This window comes from Eptesicus fuscus, chromosome 11, assembly GCF_027574615.1.
Source record: "Eptesicus fuscus isolate TK198812 chromosome 11, DD_ASM_mEF_20220401, whole genome shotgun sequence".
Lineage (NCBI taxonomy): Eukaryota > Metazoa > Chordata > Mammalia > Chiroptera > Vespertilionidae > Eptesicus > Eptesicus fuscus.
In genome coordinates, this window is record NC_072483.1 from 47,453,746 (window position 1) to 47,478,150 (window position 24,405).

Genomic DNA, 24,405 nt, shown 5'->3' on the forward strand with positions numbered 1-24,405 from the left:
ACCAATATAAGGTAAAATATTTGCATTGATTTAAAAGGACTCAGAGACAAGTGCACTGACTGACTGCAGCCTCTTTATTTGGCATAGAGTTGTAATACTTGTAGAGTCTCTTCATCAGAGAAATAACCTTTTTTGTTGGCTTTTATTTTCTATAGTTTCTATTCTTTTAAAAAATCAGTAATTAATTGCATTCCAAGTCTGCAGGATAAGACTTGAATTTAGAAAGTTTTTGAAATCAAACATATACTCCTATATAATAAAACCCTAATATGCAAATCAACTGAATGGCAGAGCGACTGGTCGCTATGACATGCACTGACCACCAGGGGGCAGATGTTCAACACAGGAGCTGTCCCCTGGTGGTCAGTGCACTCCCACAGGGGGAGCACAGCTCAGCCAGAAGCTGGGCTCATGGCTGGCAAGCGCAGTGGCAATGGTGGGAGCCTCTCCTGCCTCCACAGCAGCACTGAGGACCCCTCGGGGGATACCTGCCTGCTGGCTTAGGCCCGCTCCCTAAGCCGGCAGGTGGACATCCCCCGAGGGGTCCTGGACTGCCAGAGGGCACAGGCCAGGCTGAGGGAATCCCCCACCCCCCAGTGCATGAATATCGTGCACCAGGCCTCTAATATATACACTGAGTGGCCAGATTATTATGATCTCTGAACGCATAATAATCTGGCCACTCATTGTATGTGTGTGTGTGTGTGTGTGTGTGTGTGTGTGTGTGTATGTATTAGAGGCCTGGTGCATGAATTCGTGCATGGGTGGGGTCTGGCCAGCCTGGCCAGGGGTTGGGGACATGGGCGGTTGGCCAGCCTGCCTGCTGGTTGAGCTCCTGGTCAAGGGGACAATTTGCATATTAGCCTTTTATTATATAGGATATACACTGAGTGGCCAGGTTATTATTAGTTCAGAAATCATAATAATCTGGCCACTCAGTGTGTGTGTGTGTGTGTATGTGTATATATACACACACACACACATTTATATATAAAATGACATTATTTATATATATATATGAAATGACTATGTTCATATTAATACCGATTTTTCCCCCAAAATGGCTTGTATTTGCTAATATGGAAACTGAAAGAAGCATATTTTTTTTACTAGGAGAATATATGTTATGATGTTGAAGGCAAGCATCTTGAATTACTTAATCTTTAAGACATTGCAGTGAGGGAGCAAAAAACTTTGTCCCCTCTCTCATGGGCTACAGAAGAAGAGTAATATAAAAATTAGACATCTGAATAAGCTCACTTTAGCCACAATAACAAAGTGAAGAAGGAGGAGTAACTGGAAATATACCACAGAAACAGTCATTGCTAGTTGCTCATGGTGATTAACTATGAGTAGAGCAAATTAAAATTACAAGTATAAAGACAAGTGACTTGCCATTCCCTTCCAGTGAAAGTACTAAGGTGGGGGAGGAAGAAATTTTTCTCTACCCTTCTAGATTCTTTCAGTTGGCCTAATAATTAAATCTCCATGAGACAGATTAACAAGAGAAAATAACCAAATTTAATTACATACATATATACAGAGACCCCATATGTATGAGAGGTTCAGAGACAGAAAGGTAAAATGAGGTGTATATGGCATCCTCAGCTAAGGAATGAGGGGAGATGCCCCAAGGCTTCAGAGGGGAGGAGGGTAAGTCACAGGACAATAACAAGAGCAGGTGTTGAGTAATTAGAAATTTATGCTGCCCCATAGATAGGTCATAAAAACATATTTCTGGTGATAACTTCTATTATTGGCAAGGTTCCAAATTTAAAGTCTTTAAGGGAGAAGTAAAAGTTTCTCTTGAGTCCACAAGATTTTGATTTTTCTTCAGCTCAAAATAATCCACATGCCAAAGTAGAATATCTTGGGGAGGCCTGTTCTGAACCTCTTCACTAACTATGGGGGCAATTTTTGGAGGGAGAAAGCATGGAAAAGGAAGACTTTATTAAGGCATTATAAATTGCTGGTGAGGCCATAGACCCAAGCTTTGCTATTTCACTCTTCCAGTGGCCTGCAGGTGGATTATTTATTCATCTTTGTGGCCAAAGGTGAATGAATGGTTTGGATACAAGCCATTAAGGGCCTCATACCAGTTAGTTACTACAAATGCTAATGAGGCCAAATGCTAATGGGTAGAAAAGTGACATTCCGTAGTCTGAGTTTAGAATCCTAAATAAAATGCTCAGTCAAAAGAGAATAAACTGATTACTGCAGATAAAAAGCAATAAAAAGTCCCTCAACACACCTTATCTGTTGATGGTGGGTCAGTTATATGATTTCCTTGTGTGAAGCACATTGTTTCCTTGTGTTTTCAATTAAGACTGAGAAAGCCACATGGGCCTTCAGAAAACAAGAGGCTGTTAATGTCCCATTGTGCAAGATGATGGTTGAGTGCTTGGAACTGTGTTTCTTTGGTTCTCCCTCTTTAGCAATGAAAAGGACACTAGACTTGAAACTGAGAAACCTAGATTCTTATCCTAGGCCTGCGATGGACTTCAAATCACTTCCACACTCTATCACTCACTTGTATTTTATGTCAAACAAGGAATTTGAGGAGATCAGTGGTCCACCACTCGTGCGCCATAGCATCCTGCCATGGCATCCATGGAGCAAGCCCTTTGTGTTCATGCTGCTTCATCAAGACCAAAGTCCAGCAATGTGGTGTAAGATGGGTGGGCCTTTTTGTGAGAGGGAACTACAAGGAACAGTGCAATGCTGACTGGTGACAAATTCTCTCCTTCACATGTAAACATCTTACCTGAGTGAAGTAATAGAATACATTTATCTATCCATGAACAAATTAGACCTCGATTAGTTGTCCGAAGAGAACTGACAACTGAAGGTTTGCAATGCCGACAGGAAAGGTTTGATGAGGATATGGAGGTTTGTGCTGCCTGGAAAAGTGCAGGGTGGGGCATGGAAGTAGGGGAATTGGTTGTCAGGGTAGCGAGATGATAGAGCATTAAAGCCATGCTGCACCTTCGAAGTGGAAACAGGGATGGGAAAAGGAGTGGTGGGGGAGGGGACTTGAATATATTCTTTGCAAAGTTATAGGTTTGTCCAGGACTAGTGTAATGCCCAGTGTTCAGAATCCCCAAAACCCCCCCAGGAAGGAGCCAAGACCCGCTGTAACTGCAAGAGAACCTTTATTCGTGCTAGCACGAGCTCTCATCTCCAGCGCTCACCGGGGGAAAAAGAGACCCTCTCTCGCCACAACAAAGGCTTTAAAGGGGGTCTCAAGCAGTGGGCAGGGAGAGTGTTTATGATTGGTCAGGGGTAGGGTGAGGGGTCCAGTTACACAAAGGCACACTGGGCAGCTTGCCTAAAGTGGACTGAGTCCACCTCTCTACATTCCTATTGGCAGGTTCATGCAATTGTTACATTCTCGCGGTTTTCTAAGAAAAAGGAGTCATATACATAGTTACACAGGGTGGAGGGTACAGTACATTTTGTGCTGTCCTGCTCTGCCCTTTCACTAGCACTGATTGGACTAAAGACCACTCTGTTGCATGTGGATATTGCTCTGAGATGGAAATATGTGACTCGTACATATCAGTGATGTCAGTGCTGATATGTGTGTGGATTTCATATTTTTCTGAACGAGTCGTTTTCTTGGATACATATCAACAGTCTAGGCACCAATATTTGTGTGAATAAATACATGCCAAGCCATTTAACAGTCATGTTCTGTCCACACACACTCCACCAAAAATGTGGGCAAACAATGCCCAGAGTTTTTTTTAACCTGGCTCTACAAAGGGCAAAGTCTTGTCATTTACTAGTAGATAGACTGAACTGGCAGCTTCCACCAACGTGGCGATAAAATATGGAAAGCGGCCTCAGCTCCCCTGCTGACTGAGTTAGGAAGGGAAGCCTTGTTACCTTCCTTCTGGAAGCATTCTGATGGTTTTGTACAATTGTTGGCTGGGCTGAAATCCTGTTTATGAGTTTTAAAGCTTAAGGAGGAAAGAAGGGATACTATTTTTAGTTCAGCTCTACAAATTTGAAAACCTCTAGGTCACAAATCTTTAAAGCTGTAGTTCACATTCTAAATGAAAAAAAAAGCAAAAACATTGGTTTGGTTTCCTTTAAGCAAATAGTCATCATGCAGCAATTCCTTAAGATGCCAGCAACTGCCAATTAAAAGTCAATACAGGAATGGGAAAGGAGTTTCTTTTGGCTTTGAATTTCCTATACACATGACAAAGGCAAGGTTGTGTATTCAGAAAAGAGAGTGCATGTCTTTCTTCAATAAAACAACCAGGGGTATGGTTGGCCTCTTATTTACTCTTGATTTCTTCTCTCCACAAAACTACAGCTCCTCCACTGCCATTTATTAATACTAACACTCAGAGCCACAGATACATGCCAAGGGAGGAGTTAAAAACTGCAGAACAAAATCTAACTTCACATTTTCTCTCTTGGCCTCCTACAACTGTGTCATATTTTTGCTCACTATTTTAAATTACCTCAATGTATCAAATTTAAAACAGGTTCTTGTTATAAATTTAGAATAGATCCTATATAATACTAGAGGCCTGATGCACGAAGATTCGTGCAAGAATGGGCCTTCCTTCCCCTGGCTGCTGGCACCGCCTTCACTCCGGCCAGAGCTGCCTTTTCGCTCCGGCCTGAGACACCTTTCCACCTTCCCATGCTGACCAGAGGCCCGGAGCAGCTGGGGCGCTTGGTGCCTGCATATGCAAATTAACCTGCCATCTTTGTTGTGTTAATTTGCATACTCCTGATTGGCTGGTGGGTGTCGTGAAGGTACAGTCAATTTGCATTTTACTCTTTTATTAGTGTAGAAAAGCCTAATATGCTAAGTGTCTGGTCATCTGGTCGTCCATTCAACCAATCAAAGTATAATATGCTAATGATATGCTAAGGCTGTTCAACCGCTTGCTATGTCGTGCACTGACCACCAGGGGGCAGATGCTCTGACCGGTAGGTTAGCTTGCTGCTGGGGTCTGGCCGATTGGGACTGAGTGAGATGGGTCAGACATTCCTTGGAGCCCTCCTGTGGTCCCTCCCTGGCTGGCCAACCTCCCATGTCCCTCCCCAGCCCCGATCATGCACCAGTGGGGTCCCTCGGCCTGGCCTGCACCCTCTCGCAATCCGGGACCCCTCAGGGGATGTCGGAGAGCTGGTTTTAGCCTGATCCTGCAGGCCAGGCCAAGGGACCTCACTGGTGCATGAATTCATGCACCGGCCTCTGGTAGTTATATAAAGACAAACTAAGTTATTTTTTAAACATACAAATACTATAGTACAGGCGTCTTCAAACTACAGCCCGCGGGCCACATGCAGGTGTTTTTGCCGTTTTGTTTTTTTTACTTCAAAATAAGATATGTGCAGTGTGCATAGGAATTTGTTCATAGTTTTTTTTTAAACTATAGTCCGGCCCTCCAACAGTCTGAGGGACAGTGAACTGGCCCCTGTTTAAAAAGTTTGAGGACCCCTGCTATAGTATGTTTTGAACAGCTACTGAATTTAACTCCTTGCGTTTTTATTAGGTACAGTGTTATTAACTGAAATGAGAACATTTCAATCGCTGCATAAATCTCAATAGTGTAGGTCTGTCTCAAGTTGACTCCCTAAACGTTAGTCACACAACCTATTGACAAAACAAAGCAGAGTTCATTGCTTACCACAGTAAGGGAGACCATCAGCTCTCAAAGCTTGGCAGCGTCTGGGAGAAGGAAAGGCAGGTCAGAATTTATTGAGAGATCGAATTTGATGTAAAGAGGGTCTTTCAAAGTGAAGAAGCTTGGTAAGGATTGGGTAAGGATCACGCACAATACAACAGTCCACAATTGGTGGAAACAGTGAAGGGAGGATTTTGAAATGAGGGATCCGCAGAATCACAGGGTTTAAAGTTTCTGTGGATATTTTCCATTGAAGAGTTGATGGGCTCTGGGTCTTCAGGGAAGCTCCTGTGATGAATAATCAAACCATTTGCTGGGACTGGAGGCTCCCGGAAAAGAAATTCATGCTAATAAAGACAGTAATAGCACAAGGTCACTTTCATGTACACAGCAGGTGTGATTTTGGTTCTCAATATCCAAGCTGACTTGTACAGTACTTGGTTTCAGTTCTCAAGTCTACTCAGATAATCTGATAACATGAATTGAAGCATTTGATTTTTTTATTTGGAGCTTCTTTTTTGGTAGCAATTAGACACAAACCTTTTGCATTTCAGCAATGCTTTGCAATCGTTAATAAGCTTTTTAGCCTATTTCTTGTGTTAGGGAAAATTAAAACAGGCAGAGTGGTGCAGCCACTATGGAAAATTTCCCTACAAATGCTCACCAGCAGTCACCACTGGAAGCCTGCAACAAATCCTGCAAACCTATAGGGGGCAGCAGAGGGAAGCCGAATTCCTGGAGTGATCATTTAGAACAGCAACTCACCCTTTCAGGCAATTCTTAGAGGTGACTAAAGATGAAATCATGGGTGCTGGGTACTTTCCAAGAGATGAAAATCCTCTGTCTGAGGCAGGCAGGAAATTGCCGTTTTTAAAAACTTCCAGCTCTGTCTTCAGACCACTTGTCTCTTTCCCCTGAAGTTGCAAGCAGGGAAGTTGTGTGGGGTCATTGCAAGCTCCACTTCAGACTCTCTTTTAACCCAGTTCCTACATAGGATATACAGTCCATTAGATGGCTCTGACTTCCTTTTTCTCCTCGGTAGTCACATTTTAGGGACGCACAGGAGGGTGCTCTAGGGGCAATGAGGCATCCTCAGCCTACAACACTGACTAGGGTAAAGTACTGAGGATGCTCTTAACATTTGAAAGAAGTGTGAACAGTGTATTTACATTTCAATTAAAATGGAAACTTCTTGCAGGTTATGTTTCTAAAAGGTGTGGGGCACATCTGCTGAGGTCTATTGTTTAGTCATGCTGTAAATCCTTTTGAAACGTGTGAAAATGCTTCCCACTCATTATAAAGCTCCCGCCACCCCTGGATTACAACTTTGATGTCACCAATCTTGCTTCAAAGGCTTCTTTCTGGGCTATTAATCACAGTTTAGCCTCTGAAGATATCGCCAGAAAAAACATTGGACATCTTTGTGCTAGACTTGCTAAAAACTTTGAAATCTTGAGAGTTGCATATGCATAAATTGCAGCATTTCCTTTCATTGACAACTTTTTATTTTGCTGCAGAGTCAAATGACATTATAGGTAAAAATATAAATGGGTCTCTTTACCCCTTGATTTGGGGTAAAGGAGATGAGAGAGGAGATGAAGGCTGGGAAACTGGGGAGAAGAGAGTTTGAGCAAGCCACTCAGACCCCTCCAAAGTAAACAGCGTTAGGAACCAGAGTGACCAAGAGATTGAGGTTTTCAAAGGGGAGTTGCCTTATCATTTTTTCTCATCTTTCTTTTTTTAACTAACCACTGCTCCCAGTGTCAAATTACTAAGGTTCCCTTGCCCTCTACTCCCTTTGAGATTTTTGTGAACTTATTATTTCACCCCAAATAATAATAACAGTCAATGCTGGTAATGTGACGTGAGCACTTAACCTTGTACCAGCCCCACGTTGGCAGTGCTTTTCGTAAATTATATCCATGAATGCCCATAGCAACTCTGAGAATTAGGTAGTATTGTCTTCAAATTATACACAAGGAAACCGAAGCTCTGAGATGTTAATTAACTTGTTGAAGGTCATGCCCCTGGCAAATGTAAAGCTCTGGGGAGGACGCAAGAGGCTGCTGCCCACGCTTCCAGTGTGGGTGGCTGGGCTCCTCCTTACCTGCCCAGAGACCCATCCTGCCCGTTCTGCTCATCAGTGTCTGCCTACAGCCTGGCATGGCTCTCTATTGCCCACCTTGTCTTTTGGGAAAACTCTCAACATCTTTTTTCTCCACATTTATCTTCTTCAATGAGTAGCAGTGCCCTATATAGAGACTTTTTAAATATATATATATTTTTATTGATTTCAGAGAGGAAGGGAGAGGGAGAGAGAGATAGAAACATCAATGGTGAGAGAGAATCATTAATTGGCTGCCTTCCGCACACCCCACACTGGAGATCGAGCCCGAAACCCAGGTTCAACATTCAACCACTGAACCACGCTGACTGAGCTATAGAGAGACTTTTTAAAAACATTGTGATAAAAGCACATAACACGAAATCAACTCCCCTAACAAATTTTAAGTATACAGTGCAGTGCTGCTCATTATGTGCACATTGTTGTACAGCAGATCTCTCTAAATTTTTCATATACCCATAGAACAGCAGCTCCCCATTTTCCTGTATCCCCCAGCCCTGGCAACCAACATTCTACTCTCTGCTCTTACGAATGTGATGACTTTTGATAGCTCATATAAGTGGAATCATGCAGTGTTTGTCCTTCTGTGACTGGCTTGTTTCACTTAGCATAATGTCCTCCAGGTTCACTCATGTTGTCTCAAATGGACAGGTCTTCCTTCATTCTTAATGTTGAATATTCTCTTGTAAATGTTGATGTAAGAAACATCCAAACCTGGATTGCTATGATTTTCTATGAATTTATTTGAACCAACCTGATGACAGTCGCTGGGAAACAAAATCTCAACATATTGAGAAAATGCTCCAGAGAATGGCAGTTTTACTGCTTATTTTATACATCAGAGTCAAAGGGGGAGGCGTAAGCAGTGTTATATGAAATCTATTGGTGATATGTATGTTAGTGGGTATGGGACAGTTAAGAATTAACATTTATAGCACAAAGAGATGGTATTTGGGCAGCAAGATAATGATGAGGGGTTCTGGGGTCTCATGCTTTTGGGAAGTTGCACCCTGAGGGATCTGGAAAAAAGAGGATTACTCTGACATTCCAAAGATATGTTATCTTAGATGCAAACACAGAATAGATAGGCTCAGTTAGGGTAAAGATTGACAAACCCAGGACTATGCTGGCTAGGACACGACTACCCACCATGATTCCCTTTTAGTTAGGAAGTTTTAATTTCAGACCATCCTACGTAGCTACTTTAGGTCTCTGAGTTTGTAAGGCCCGCCATGCAGGCCTCCCCTGAGCTTGTCAGGTTTAGTATGTGGCCCCTTTTTCATCCACATATGTATATACCACATTTTCTTTATCTGTTCATCCTTTTGTTGCTGGTGGAAATAGGGTTTTCCCATAGAGTCATAAGAAAAGCATTTTGGGGATCCACTCATAGGTGGATGAGATGTAGTGGTAAGATTTATTGGAACAAAAATAAAGGACATTCCCCAGGTGCCCCATGTCTCATCCACTAGTAGGTGACTCAGTTCCGTCTCTCTGTGGAATAGGTCCAGTCTCTGGGTCCTCAGACGCACACTTATCCTCACCAAACCCAGAAATCGGCAAGGGCTCAGATATGTTGTGCCATTAGTCCAACATCAGCAGGGCATCCAAAGCTTTCATAGTTCAGTTCATGCCAAAGGTTAATCCAGCTCATTCTCTGTCCCTGTCTGGCTAGCTTAGTTTATCTTCCCGGCTGTACTAGAGAGATGCCTGGAGCTGCATGGCTGAATGAATGAACCCCTGCTACCGAGATGGGCCTTGGTTAAGCTTTGACTATATTACCTTGGGTTTAGGAGAAAGCAGACTTTCTTTCTCCTTCCTCCCTCCCTCCCTCCCTCCTTTTGGTTTATGAGAGGACACCCCAACCAATTGAGCTGCCAGGCCAGGGTGAGAGCAGGTTCTCTTTTCTCTTTCACACTAACCAATCTCTTTCCTGGCTCTTTGAGGCTGTGCTGGATTCTCCCCTTATCCGATCCCTTTCCCAGATCTCCCAGAGTTTCACACCCTTTATCCAACCCAATCTTTCCACAGATTTTCCCAAGCTGTATTCTTCCCCTTTACGTCACCATTTTGGCTCCTACTACATATGCCTCAGTTTTGCTGCCTCCTCTGGTTCCTATTGCACATGTGCTTACCTCTCCTCCTGTGCCATCTTGCTTTCTCCTGCACAGGCATCTAGCGAAGGAAGTTCCCCCACTCCTCCCCTAGATCATTTCAGCTACTGGGCCAGTTGTGTCCTGGGGAGACTGGACAGTGATTCTTCCTGCCTGCTCTGGGATTAAGGCCCCTCAGCTGAGAATGTGGCTGTCCCCTGGGGAGACTGAATACTGTGGCTTCCTAGTGAATCAGACTTGATGTCCAATTCAACTCCCTAGTTTATTAGGCTTAATCAGCAGGGGTGGGAACCTTTTTTCTGCCAAGGGCCATTTGGATATTTGTAACATCATTTGCAGGCCGTACAAAATTATCATCTTAAAAATTAGCCTGCTGTATTTGGTCAAACATTTAATTAACTCACCCCTAATTCCTTGGCAGGGCCAGACCAAATGATTTCGTGGACCTTGTAGGGTCTGCGGGCTGGATGTTCCCCACCCTGGCTTAATGTAAGATTCCATTTGCTTCCTTCCTTTATTAATAAGTAGCTAGCGACCTATGTTAACACTCTACTGGGCTATTGTGAATAATGCTGCAATGGACATAGGAATGCAAATACCTCTTCAAGATTTTGTTTTCAATTCTTTTGGATAAATACCTGGAAGTGGGATTGCTGGATCATGTGGTAGTTCTATTTTTAATTTTTTCCAGGTATAGGTCTTTTACTTCCTTTGTTAATTTATTTCTAGGTATTTTATTTATTTGTTTTCCCCATTGAGTATGATGTTAGCTGTGGGTTTGTCATATATGCCTTTATTATGTTGAGGTTATTTTAAAATTTTTAAAAAACCTTCATACTGTTTTCCATAGCAGTTGTACCATTTTACATTCTCATCTGTAGTACACAAAGGTTCTAATTTCTCCACATCCTCACCAACACTTGCTATTTTCTGTTATTGTTTTTTAAGTTAAATTTTTAAAGAAAATTTAAATAATTTTCCTACTACCCTTCTAGGTTCTTGGCTAAGAAAACCCTGTAATAAAAAGATTAAAAAGAAAAAGCAGATTAACAGGAGGAAAACACACAGAAGTTTAACAACATTTATACCTCCTGTATACATGGGAGGGATCTAAGAAACTTGAAATGGCCCAAGCCACCATCATAAATATAATCTCTAGCTAAAGACAACCGATGCGGGGGAAGAGGGGAAGTCAGTTGTATAAGATGACCAGGAAAAGCACAGTAAACAAGGGTAAGATTGTTATATAGATTGAAGTCCTGGCCTTTTGTACTGATAAGAATTTCTCGAGATTTAGAGTCATTCTGTTTTCCAGTACAGGAAAGGGACACTCTTACAAATGAGGATTTCTCTTATAAATGTAAATGTTCCTTGCAAAAGGATAACTTCTACTCAGTTTTCAGAGCTTCACTTGTGTCTGCTGTTTCTTAAAGTTAACCATCTTAAACTAATCAATATGCCAAAGAGGTATATATTGGGGTAATACATTTTGCTCACCTTCATTTATAATGACCTTCCTAATAAGTATGAGGTGATATCTCATTGTGATTTTGATCTGCATTTCCCTCATTATTAGTGATGTTGAGCATCTTTTTATATACCTGTTAGCCTTTGTATGACATCTTGGAGAAATTTCTATTCAAATCCTTTGCTTATGTTTTAATTAAGTTATTTGATTTGATTTGATATTTTGCTCTTGAGTTACAAAAGTTCCTTGTACTGTTGACCCTTGAACAATGCAGAGGTTAGGGACTTATCTTTCTCTGATTGGCTTATTTCACTTAGCAAAATACCTTCTAGGTCCACCCAGGCTGTCACAAAAGGTAAAATTTCCTTCTTTTTTATGACCAAGTAGTATTCCCTTATGTAAGTTTACCATGTTACAGCAAATTTCCAAGCGACAGGAAGACAGACAGACAGGCACTTGGAAGATTCAGAAAATGAACTTTTTATTACAGGAAGCACCGGTGCTAGGTGAGGTTTGCTAAGGATTTGTTGAGGATTTTAGTGTCTATGTTCATCAGGGATATTGGCCTATAATTTTCTTTCTTTGTTGTCTTTATCTGGTTTTGGAATTAGGACAATGCTGGCTTTGTATAACGAGCTTGGAAATCTTCCCTCTTAAATTTTTTGGAAAAGTTTGAGAAGGATCCGTTCCAGGGCTTTCGTTTATTGGGACTTTTTTTTTTTTTTTTTAATACTGCTTCAATTTCACTGTCTTTAATCTATCTATTCAGAGTCTCTGATTCTTCATGATTCAGCTTTGGAAGAGTGTATGTTTCTAGGAATTTATCCATTTTGTCCAGATTGTCCAATTTGTTGGCATATAGTTTGTAATATTTTCTTAAAATACTTCATATTGGTTTGGTATCAGTTGTTACTTCTCCTCTTTCATTTCTGACTTTATTTTATTTATTTGGTTTCTCTCTCTCTCTCTCTCTTTCTTTTTGATGAGTCTAGTTAAAAACTTGTCAATCTTATTTATCTTTTCAAAGAACCAGCTCTTGGTTTCATTGATCTTTTGTATTGTTTTTTCAGACTCTTTTTTGTTTATTTTTGCTTTGATATTTATTATTTCCTTTCTTCTACTCACTTTGGGCTTTGTTTGTTTTTCCACCTTATTTCATGTAATCTTCCATAAATTCCCTCCTTAATTCTAAATGTATAAAAGAAACTACAAACTGTCATTCCATGAGCATTCGAGATCTCACTTCCTTGCATGTCCTCAGTTTGGCTCAAATAAAATCATAAAAATTCTGTACAGGTTTGGACGTTTCTTATGTTGACACATGCATTTCTCACAGAGTTGTTCAAGGTCAACTGCATATTTTGGAAATCAGTCCCTTGTCAGATATATGGTTTGCAAATATTTTCTCTCATTCTGTTAGGTTGCCTTTTCTCTCTGTTGAAGGTCCTCTTTGCTGTGCAAAAGCTTTAAGTTTCATGTAGTTCAACTTTTCTATTTTTATTTTGCTGCCTGTGCTTTGGTGTCCCACCCAAGAAATCATTGCCAAGACCAGTGTTATAATGCTCCCCCACATTTTCTTCTAGGATTTTTAAAAATAGTTTCAGGTCTTACTTATAAGTCATTAGTCCTATATGAGTTGACTTTCATGTATGGGGGAGGAACAAACTTTCCTCTACCTTCAAGGTTCTTTTGGGTGGTCTAATAGTCAAATAGTCATGAAACAGATTAGAAAGAGAAAATAGCCAAATTTAATACATATTTATGTATGGGAACCCAGTATACAAGAGAGTCAGAGACCCCACTTGCAGGAGAGGTTTAGAGATAGAAAGGGGGCTTGAGATACATAAAACATTCTGAGGTGGGGCTGAGGTAATGTACCTTGGGGGCTGCATGATAAGAAGAGCAGATGTTTAGTACATAAAAGTTTGCCTTGTCAAGTAGGTGGGCGGAAGAGGTTATCACTGACAATCTCTTATGGGCAATGTCTCTAATTTGAATTCTTCTAGACAGTTAAGGGTGGGGGCAGAAGTTTCTCCTGAGCCTGGGGCTAAAATTGCCTTTAGCTCAAAACAATTTGCATACCACAGAAGAACATTTTGGGGTGATTCATTCTGGACCCCACACATGTATAGTGTAAGAGGGATCAGTTTCACTGTTTCGCATGTAGATGCCCAGATTTACAACACCATTTGTTGAAGAGACAATGCTTTCCCCATTGTGTAGTCTTGGCACCATGTTAAAGATGATTTGATTCTATATGCATGGGTTTGTTTCTGGTCTCTCTCTTGTTCCATTTATCTATATGTCTATCATTATGCCAGTATCATTCTGTTTTGATTACTGCAGCTTTATAATATGTTTTGAAATCAGATAGTATGAAGCCTTCAACTTTATTTTTCTTCTTAAGATTGTTTTGGAGATTTGGGGTCATTTGTGGTTCCATATAAATGTTAAGATTGCTTTTTCTATTTCTGCAAAAAATAGCATTGGGATTTTGATGGGGACTGTGTTGATTCTATAGTTTTCTTTGAGTAGCATGGACATTTTAATACTATTAAGTCTTCCAATCCAAAAACACAGTGAACATTTATGGGTAATAAAGAACATTATAATCTTGAACAAAAAGATAGATACAGAGACAGTAAAGCATCAAACAGACTGTCAAATTACAGGGGGAAAGTTAGGGAGAGGTGGGGGAGATAAGAGATCAATCAAAGGACTTGTATGCATGCATATAAGCATAACCAATGGATGCAAAACTCTGGGGGGGTGAGGGCATATATGGGAGTGGGGTGGGGGGTGGCAATGGTAAAATATGTACACATATAATACCTTAATAAAAAAAATTGGGGAAAAAAACAACAAAACAAAACAAAAACACAGTGAAGTGTAGTAGACTATGGAAATCTAGTAAGGATTACTTTGATCTGAAGATAATCAAAGGCAACCAAGAAGCAGATAACAAAAATTCTCTGCCTAATTCCCTATTTGCCCACTATTTGCTTAAAAGCAGGATATAAAACTGTAAAGCAGGATATAAATTTTTACAAGTTCTTTGCCTTCCTCTCTCTACCAGGAAGGACAGACGTTAATTACCACAGACAACTCTAGACTTTTATCAGCCCAGAAACAACACCAGAAGAATAAACTTACTAACTAGTTCTTATCTTCCATTACCTTCCCACAATTTACTGCCCAGAAACAAAGTTCTTTTCTTTGTTTTGTTGCTTCTTTACAAATTTATTGTCCCTTTGTTAAGATGTTCGAACCATCCTTTGACTTAGTTATCACTGAGTACTCCTATGTGTATGTGCAATGTATGTGTTAATAAACTTCTGCTTGTTTTTCTCTTGTTAATCTGTCTTCTTTCAGTCTAATATACAGGTCCCCAGCCAATGAACCAAAATGAGTAGAAGAAAAAGATTTTATTTTCCTCCCTCACAACAGGATGTCTTTTTATTTATTTGTGTCTTCTTTAATTTCTTTCAGGAATGTTTTGTTGTTTTCAGTGTACAAATCTTTTACCTCATTAAGTTTATTTCTAAGTATTTTATTCTTTCTGATACTATTACAAATGGGGTAGCTTTCTTAATTTACTTTTCAGATTTCCATTCTTAGTGTATAGAAATACAACTGATTTTTGTATGTGATTTTATATCTTAACTGTGTTTTGAAGTTATCAGTTTTAACGGTGTGTTTTTTTTGTGGAATCTTTAAGTTTTTCTACATATAATAAATATATCACCTATAAACAGATATAATTTTACTTCTTTCTTTATGATTTGGATCCTTTTATTTCTTTTTGTTGCTTAATTGCTTTAGCTAAGACTACCAGGACGATGTTGAATAGAAGTGGTGAGAGTAGGCATCTTGCCTTGTTACTGATCTTAGAGGAAAAGCTTCTAATTTTTCACTGTTGAGTATGTTAGCTGTGGGCTTTTCATATGTGGCTTTTCTATTCCTAGTTTGTTGAATAAATTGAAGACTTTTTGTTGTTTCTTTTTTGCTTATGAAACTAATAGAAATTCAATTTATATGATACATTATTTACAAATTATTTCTTATAAATAATTATTATAATTCATTTATAATTAATGTCATTGAAGTTTCAAATTTAAAAATTTTCAACTTTTCCAAATTCAGAGCAGATCATTTGAAAAATTCAGAAAAATATAAGAACACAAAGAGAAATTTACTCAGGATCCTATTCCCTTAATTTCCCTCTACTTTAACTACTTTATCTTTTTGCCCCCAGGTAACTTGGCCCAGACAAGAGCCAGGATAACAGCAACTTCAAGATCTTTGCCTCCACATTTCAGTGCTGGGAAAGCCAAGGTGAGTAATAGGTCTGTACCCAAAATAATGTGGACTAAAAGGTGGGAATAATTCTAGGTGGGCAACATTAGTTTCCTTTATCTGGCCTACTACGTGGGCAATCTGGAAAATAGACTAAAGGTATTTATGAATCAAGTATTAGGAAATTTGAAACAACATCATAGAATCCTTTACAATCCTGTGTCAGGGGGAAAACATTTCCTCTACCCTTTTAAGTTCAGTAATTGGGGGACTGTGAAATAACTCAAACTGATAGATTAGCAAGAGAAAAAGCAGATTTTAATCATGTTCATACAGGAGTTCACCAAAATGACTCAAGGGGGCAATTCGATTTTGGGGCTTATACACCATTGTAATAGGAGATGAGAAGGAGAAGGACATTTTTGGAAGAAAAATGACTTCTGGGAAACAATCTAATTACAAAATGGGTAAAGGACCTGACTAGACACTTCTCCAAAGAGGACATACAGATGGCAAATAGACATATGAAAAGGTGCTCAACATCATTAATCATCAGAGAAATGCAAATTAAAGCCACGATGAGATATCACCTCACACCTGTCAGAATGGCTATCATTAATATATCAAAAAACAAGTGTTGTCCAGGATGTGGAGGAAAGGGAACACTTGTGCACTGTTGGTGGGAAGGCAGATTGGTGCATCCACTATGGAAAGTAGTATGGAGTTACTTCAAAAAATTAAAAATGGAACTTTCTTATGACCCAGTGATTCCCACTTCTGGGAATTTATTTGAAGAAACCCAAAACACTAATTCAAAAGCATATATACAACCCTATGTTCATTGCAGTGTTATTTACAATAGCCAAGATTTGGAAGCAGCCCTGTGCCCATCATTAGATGACTGGATAAAGAATCTATGGTACATTTACACAATGGAATACTATTCAGCTGTAAAAAAGAAGAAATTTTACCCTTTGCAACAGCATGGATGGACCTGAAGATCATTATGCTAAGTGAAATAAGCCAGTCAGAGAAAGACAAGTATCATACGTGGAATTTAATGTACAACATGAACTAGAAGCAAAGTAGAGATAGACTCATAGAGAGCTGGCTGACAATAGTTTGGTGATTGTTGGGGGGGTTGGGGAGAAGGAGGAGGGTGTGGGGGTAAATGGTGATGGATGGAGACTTGACTTGAGATGGTGAACACACAATATAGTGTACAGATGATGTGTTGTAGAATTGTGCACCTAAAACTCATATAATTTTGTTAACCAGTGCCACCCAATAAATTCAATTTAATAAGCAATACAGCCACTCATGTTACTTTTGAATATTATCCCAAAATTGATATACAAATCTGTACTTACTTACTTCTGAGAATAAAACTCACCTGCACTTAATTAAGAATCAGATCATTTTTATTAATAATAATTGTAACACTCACATTGCTATTACAGTCCAGTGTAATACTCTCCTTTTCAACCTCATAAGTTTGTAGCAAGATATTAGGACTATTTATCATAGGGTATTTTGGTGCCTAGAAAAGATTTACATAGGATTTTCAGTGATTCTGAGAGCCTCTTGATATTACATGTAAAATTTTGTTTGTGTTAAATAGAGTTGATTCTTGTTATTGATGAAAGTCATGTTTTATAGAGTTGCTTTGAACACTGAATCAGTAAATACTGAAGCATTGCTCCTAAGGGAAATATATAGTTAGGTTCCTACAAGCCTCCGGTCACATTTTTGTCAATTGATTAATATATAATTTTGTTTAATTTCTGTTTCTATTTAAAAACAACTTATTTAATACATATTTCTTACAAAGAATGATTTACATTCATTACTTCTTTATATAAAATAGTACTTCAATTACAGTATTTATGTCATTGAACTCAAGGCCAGTAGCACTACAGCTCATATTTATCTAACACACATATGTTCTTCAAGAGACACACCACAGCCTTCTTGCACTTAGAAACACTAAACAGCACTTTAGAATTATGATTAGGGGCTATTTTAAACAGTTAAATCACCAGCAAAAAAGAAAAAAAACCCACTTAAATAGACTTTTAAAAAAATACTTATTGTTAAACCTCAGCTGCAAACATGCAAGTCAGGTGTCCCTAAGTTTTCACCATTCAGTATGTCTGTGAATGGCTATGAAAGCATTGTGAATATTGATTTGGAAGTTGCAAATAAATTTTAGCAAGTAGGCAAATTCTTAAGTATAGAATCTATAAAGAATGAGGATCAACTATAAATGTGTCTTTTGAAATCATTGGCTTCTACCAGATTCTAAAGGGGACCATAACACAGAAATATGAAAGACTCCAGTGTGGCATTGTCAGCCCGTGCTCCCCTCCTTTCCTCAATTTGATATTTTGACTACTGGACTCCGTCAGGACCCGTTTCCTGCCTTCCACACTCAGCATAGTGTTCCCTCCCTTCCTGCACTGCCTCTTTCCTTCTGGCGCTGCCGATGTGAGAAGTGTGCTCTCTGGTGTGTGGCCTATGTTTCATCATTGTAATAAATACATATACAGGTGAGATGAACATTGTTAGAGATTTTTACTTGGAAAGGAGATGAGTTGAAAGTTTTAAGGTTTCAGAAAATACCGGTATAAAGGGTGACAACAGCAATTAACAAACAAGCAAACAAGCACCTCCATCAGTTCTGTCCTGCCTTATCCAAGAATAAAGAACAGAGATGGTCTTGTAGGAACTGGCCTCCAGCACACTCAGCACCCCACACTGGGCCAGGTGCAGTGTAGTCTTGCATTCCCATTGAGTGCTATAGAGGCTTTTGAGAGGAATGATTCTGTAGGGACTTTTTCCTGAAGAGATGGACGGGTCACGTGATAACAGTAAAATTTCCTGACAACAGGCCTTGTCAGGAGATAAATATGAGCGCTTCTTAGGTTTTAGGATGCAAATAGTGGGCATTAAACAAGACCAGAGAAGAAAATTCCTCAGTTTTTCATTTATTGTTGAAATCTAGATGATTTATGAGACTTTTTGGAGTCTATGTCTTTATCCCAGAGTAAATTTAGTTGACAGATGAGACAAATCTTTTAAATAATTTCGTGCTTTTAGACTGCTTTTGTAAGTTATTACAACCATATAGAAAGGCAGTATGGAATGTTTGGGAAGTAGGTGTTGGAATCAGAAAGGGTTCAGATCTTGGCATGGCCAATTACTAGCTACAAGCCTGAGAGATTTACCTAAAATCTCTGAGCCTTGACTTCCTCAAATGTAGAATCTGGGCAATAAAGTACTTATCTCATAGGGTCATTTTGAGAATTAATGACAATGTAGGCAAAGCATTCAGTTTAGTGATTTTACTTTGGAAACAATAAGAGTTTTATTACTCATATTTAGATAACTCTCTGAAAGCATGTTCATTTCCTATGGGCTTGGGGTCTGTACCACAATTTAAAAAGCTTACTTCTGACTACTTTGAAGGCTAACCAGCACCTCTCACAAGGAACCCAGAAGGACATTAGTCATGTGGGCAAAAGTAAGCTTGCTCAGCTCCAATCTGTAATAATAAAAGCATAATATGCTAATTAGACCTGATGTCCTTCTGGATGTCCCTCTGTCCTTCCAGATGAAGCTGGGGCTGCAAGGGAAACCCAGGTCCTGAGTGCCTTGCCAGTGGCTAGAGGAAAGCCCGGGTCCCAGGTGCCAGAGGGAAGCCAGTGCTGGCAGCTGGGGGAAGGAAGGCCTACTCTTGCACGAATTTTGTGCATAGGGTCTCTAGTAGACTTATAATGTTGTATAAATTGGTGCTGTAGGAGAAAGGTACAATGAGTTAGACAGACAATGATTTATTCAGAATATTGGTTCTACTGATCATTTTGAAATAAGTTTCGTTGGAAATAGTTTCTCTGCCAATAAATAAAAAGATCTCCTTTCTGTGTTGGGTGTGAGCTAATAATACTTACCTTCTGCCATGGAACAAAACTCTGCATCCTTGATATTGATCACTAAACTAAAACTCAATCAAGCACACTGGTGCTGGAAGGGGAACTGACTGATTTCTTGTGTGTGCAAGGCAGTGTTTTTTACTAATGAGGAAAACAGAGGCTTTGAGAAGTTAAATAAGTCCAAAGCCACACAGCTAGTAAGTGGAGGAGCCAGAATTTGCACCAGGTGTATCTGATTCCAAAACTGTTCTCTGTAACACATATCCCAGAGCCTAGGAAAGCTTTTCTAGTTGCTTTTCTCCTAGGAGGTAAAATCGTATAATATACTTTGGAGTGTTGCAGAAGACCAAAGAAAACCAAGGATGCTTCAAAGAAGAGGAGGGACACTGTTTAATACACCGGCGGACTCAGGGAACAGCCTTCCAAATCTGAGTGAAGGAACATGCATGGGGCTTTCCTTTATATCTCCCTGTGGTCTTTGTCCCACAAATATGGATTATGCTTCTGGTCCTTTTCGCGGGCCTTGCAAGGAGACCCCCAGGTGTTGGGGGTCTCCAGGCCATATTTGATGGTCTGGCCTGGCATCAGCGTTAATAACCCTCCCTCTGGGGCAGTGCACTGTCCACAGCCCCATGGCCTCTGTAACCAGTTCTGCAAGACCAGTATCTGGGAAGGAGGCAGTGACTTAATTATAGGTTATCAAGAATGTACACTGAGCTTGCTGGCATGGATTCTGATCACTATCCCCCAAATATCAGGGTTACATTGGAATTAGCCCTTTTTAGCCTTCTCAGGAGCAGACTGCTTTTTCTTGTGAAATCCTCAGCATTGGGAAGAACTATTTGCTAGATGATGCCCCTCATAGAATCTCCTTTCTGGATTGTTTCCAAGAAACTTCAGTTTTTAATTAAATGAGGCTACCATTAACTAAGTTAGCTCAGGAAGACAAGTTCTTAGATTAGACAACAACCTTCTCATCTCTCTTGGTTTTGATACGTTGGAGTTCGTTGGGATTCTCTAAAGTTCCTGATAGGCCCAGTGCAGAAAGAGGTCTCCAACCAGCACCACTGGTACGTGCCTTGTCCAAAATTCCCTCATTTAGATCCGATGCCAGAGGGGCAAGTTCCTATTAGAGACTTGAGCCCTGAGTCAAGACTTTGGTCAGGAAAGAATTCAAGATGCAAGCCAAGCAAGAGGTTAACATGGAAAGAGGTTTTAGTGAGCAGAGAGGACAATAGTGGGCACTAACCAAGACCAGAGAAGAAAAGCCACTTTACTGGGTGTGCCAGTTACTAATGCAGATTTTGTAATCAAAGAAAACACGGTAATTTCAAGAGAAACGTCAAAAGTGCTTTATTTAAAGTAATGTCCATCGCTAGCTACACATTTCCCCCATCTTTCAAGTAATTTGTGGATACTGTCCCAATAGAACTTTTCTTGTTTTGAGGCAAACCATTCAGAGACCCAATTTTCCACTTCTTTGTACGGTTTGAAGTGCTGCTCAGAAAGTGCGTGTGCCATCGATGGGAACAAGTGGTAATCTGAAGGAGCAAGGTCTGGTGAATACAGTGGGTGGGTTAATACTTCCCAGGCAAGATCTTTGAACGTGTCTTTAACTGGTTTTGAAGTGTGTGATGGTGCGTCATCATGAAGCAAAATTACTTTGCCTTGTCTTCTGGCACATTCTGGTCATTTCACGATCAAAGCGAGGTTCAAATTGATTATTTGTTGTTGGTAGCGATCAGTATTAACAGTTTCACCTGGTTTTAGAAGCTCATAATACACCACACCTTCCTGATCCCACCAAACGCAGAGCATCGTCTTTTTTCCGAAGCGATTTGGCCTTGCTGTCGATGTTGATGGTTGACCTGGATCAACCCATGATTTTGTGCATTTGGGATTCTCAAAATAAATCCACTTTTCATCGCCAGTCACAATTTGATGCAAAAAAGACTTTCTTTTGTGCCGTTGAAGCAACATTTTACTGATGACTTTTCAGTTTTCCATTTGTCTTTCGTTCAGTTGATGTGGCACCCATTTTCCTTCCTTTAAAAACTTTCCCATTGCTTGTAAACAATCGGAAATTGTTTGCTGAGCAATGTTTAATCTTTCTGCAAGTTGTTTTTGAGTTTGACATGCATCCTCATCCAATAATGCTTGTAATTGTTGGTCTTCAAACTTTTTCGGTTGACCTGGACATTCATTGTCTTTCACATTGAAATCATCCCTTTTAAAGCATTTAAACCAGCGTTCACAAGTATCTTGAGTGGAGCATGTTCACCATAAGCTTCCTGAGTATATGATAACTTTTTCTTCAAAATAAAGTAATGGATTAAAACTTCCCACAAATGCTCTTGTTTTGCATGAAATTCAACATTTTTAAGTGTAAAAATATCTATGATGTTAGCACCTTCAGAAAATTTGACATTTTAAGCTTGCTGTCAATACAACAAAATAGCATACATATCAAATTGCATATATATCAACATATGTGTAACTCCAGCTATTGAAAAAATCCGCATTATTACCTGGTACACCTGGTATAGACAGAGTGGCAGACTTTCCTCAAGAGAGGAGGAAGAAAAACTCTAACCGTCTCTAGAGGTTGAGCTTATATCTGTTTGTACTTTCTATGGAAAATGGCTGGTATGGGGAAATTGAGAGTGGAAAGAGGTTGGGATTAACGCTTTACAAGGTATATTTTGTGGCCTGTGTTTTGCTTTAATGGTATGAATAAACAGGAAGGTGTGGTGAGTAGCTATTAATCAATCTTTGCAGGAATTTTCTTTGTCTGGTTAGCCCAGTTCCATGTCAGGCAGCATGTAGCAGGCTTAACTTCATTTGACTTCAGTTAATTTATATAGTTCTCATGCCCCTCCCCTATATTAGCTTCATTTCATGTTTAGAAGAACCTTGTGATTATGCAAATATGAAAGAGACCCTTGACCAACCGAAGACCTTTCCAAATTCTTAAATTTGAAAATATCCTAATAGCCTATTATTTATTCTTTAAAATATAGTACTAAATATAGGTGATGAACTGCAGACAAGTATTAGCATTTCCAGGTTGTATATAACATAGAATAGATTCTTACTTACTTCCCAGAAGTTACTCTGTATGTAAATATAAGGACAGAACTTAGTCATGCTGGGTGGTTAGACAGAGGAGCCCAGTAGCCCTATACCTTTGGAAGTATGAACTGTAGCTTCAGTCTATATTTTTCGAATTTTCTTCAGGGGATGGTACTAATCTTGAAAACAATACGTATTATACCTTTTAAATTATGTCTCCGCAGAATTAATATATATCAAGAATTTTCTGATCACTAAGCTGTTAAATTCTCAAATGCCAAGGTCCATTGTGCATTTTGAGGGATGGTAACAGGTAAATTTTACTAATAAAAGAAATGTGCATGAGCTTTTCAGTTGCTCTTTCACAGCGCACTGGAGCCCTAGGGGCTGGCACTGGCTGGCTGATTTGAATAAAAAGGGAGGGAAGTGATGGAGGAAAAGCAAGGCTTTGGAGCAAGATGTGGTTCTTCAGGGAGAACCTCTGACTTGAAGGAAGTGGTGGGGACATTCCTAAAAGTGTGCCCCAAACCTAGCCCCAAAACTCACTAGTTCTGAGCTCCGTCATCCATCCAAATGGAGGTGAGGTGGGGGAAGATGCCTTTAGGCAGATGACTCTGGAGAAAGCACAGTGCCTCAGCAGAAGGGGTGGGTGTGCTGTATTTGCTTTTCCCTTTTCTACATCAGCGCAGCCTTCCTTCTTAACACAGAGCTTTTGTTTCCTCCTTTCTCATTAAACAAAACAATTACAAGTCAAACCCAAGCAGTTGTACCATTGCTTCAGCTGCATACAAATAAACGGATGGTTTGGGGAACGCATCCAGTGTGCAGCCTAGAAAAAGAAAGCTGCTCTGCCCCCAACATCGTTTCACTTAGAGAGAGTCCCATGTTTCTGCTCACTCACTACTTAGGTTGAGTTTTAAAAACTTAGCTCCAGCCCTGACAGGTTTGGCTCAGTGGATAGAGCGTTGGCCTATGGACTGAAGGGTCCCAGGTTCGATTCCAGTCAAGGGCATGTACGTTGGTTGTGGGCACATCCCCAGTAGGGGGTGTGCAAGAGGCAGCTGATCGATGTTTCTCCCTCATCGATGTTTCTAACTCTCTACCCCTCTCCCTTCCTCTCTGTAAAAAATCAGTAAAATATATTTAAAAAAAACAAAAAAAAAACTTAGCTCCACATTTATTCCCCTTCTTAAATAAACCTGTTTGTCTTTATCCAATTGAAGCTCTTCCTCCATTGTGTGCACAACCTCCTAAATACCTCTGGAGGTAAGCCTCGTTATTCTCCCTGCCCCTTGCACCCTGTTCCTTTAGCACCCACTTTTCACGTTTGTTGAACAAGGCTACAGGGAAGTGGCTGCCTGGACAACAGTCTGCCGAGCGGAACACACGTGCTGACAGTAGCATCTTCCTTTCGAACGTTCCTGCTTCTCTTGCCACCTGTTCAGAGCAGATGGGGAGCCGCACGGTGGAGGCCAGTGCTGACATGCCACTCGGGCTCTCTGCAAACAGAAGGGCTTCGTGTGTGCAGGAGCAGAGCGCTTGCTGTTGAGCTATGACAACGAAACACAGGCTGCTTGCCTTTGATTCCTACAATTGTTTTTATTCATAAGTTCCTTCCAGTCAGCCCAGGCAGTTGGGACAAATGATTGGGAACAGATGTATCCCAAGCGCCGGTCCACAGTGAGCACGTGGGAACTGTGGGAGGCAGGAGGGTGTGGCAGCATCAAGGTCTGACCGCAGGAAG

General features: G+C 40.2%; 1 protein-coding gene across 1 annotated transcript in view; it reads left to right on the plus strand.

Moving 5' to 3' along the window:
• Positions 1 to 24,405, plus strand: part of MYO3B (myosin IIIB) — a 357,251-nt gene that overhangs the window by 178,846 nt on the left and 154,000 nt on the right. Inside the window, exon 22 of the mRNA XM_054723043.1 lies at positions 15,617 to 15,696. Coding sequence (XP_054579018.1) covers positions 15,617 to 15,696 — 80 coding nt within the window. The remainder of the gene's footprint in view (positions 1 to 15,616; positions 15,697 to 24,405) is intronic.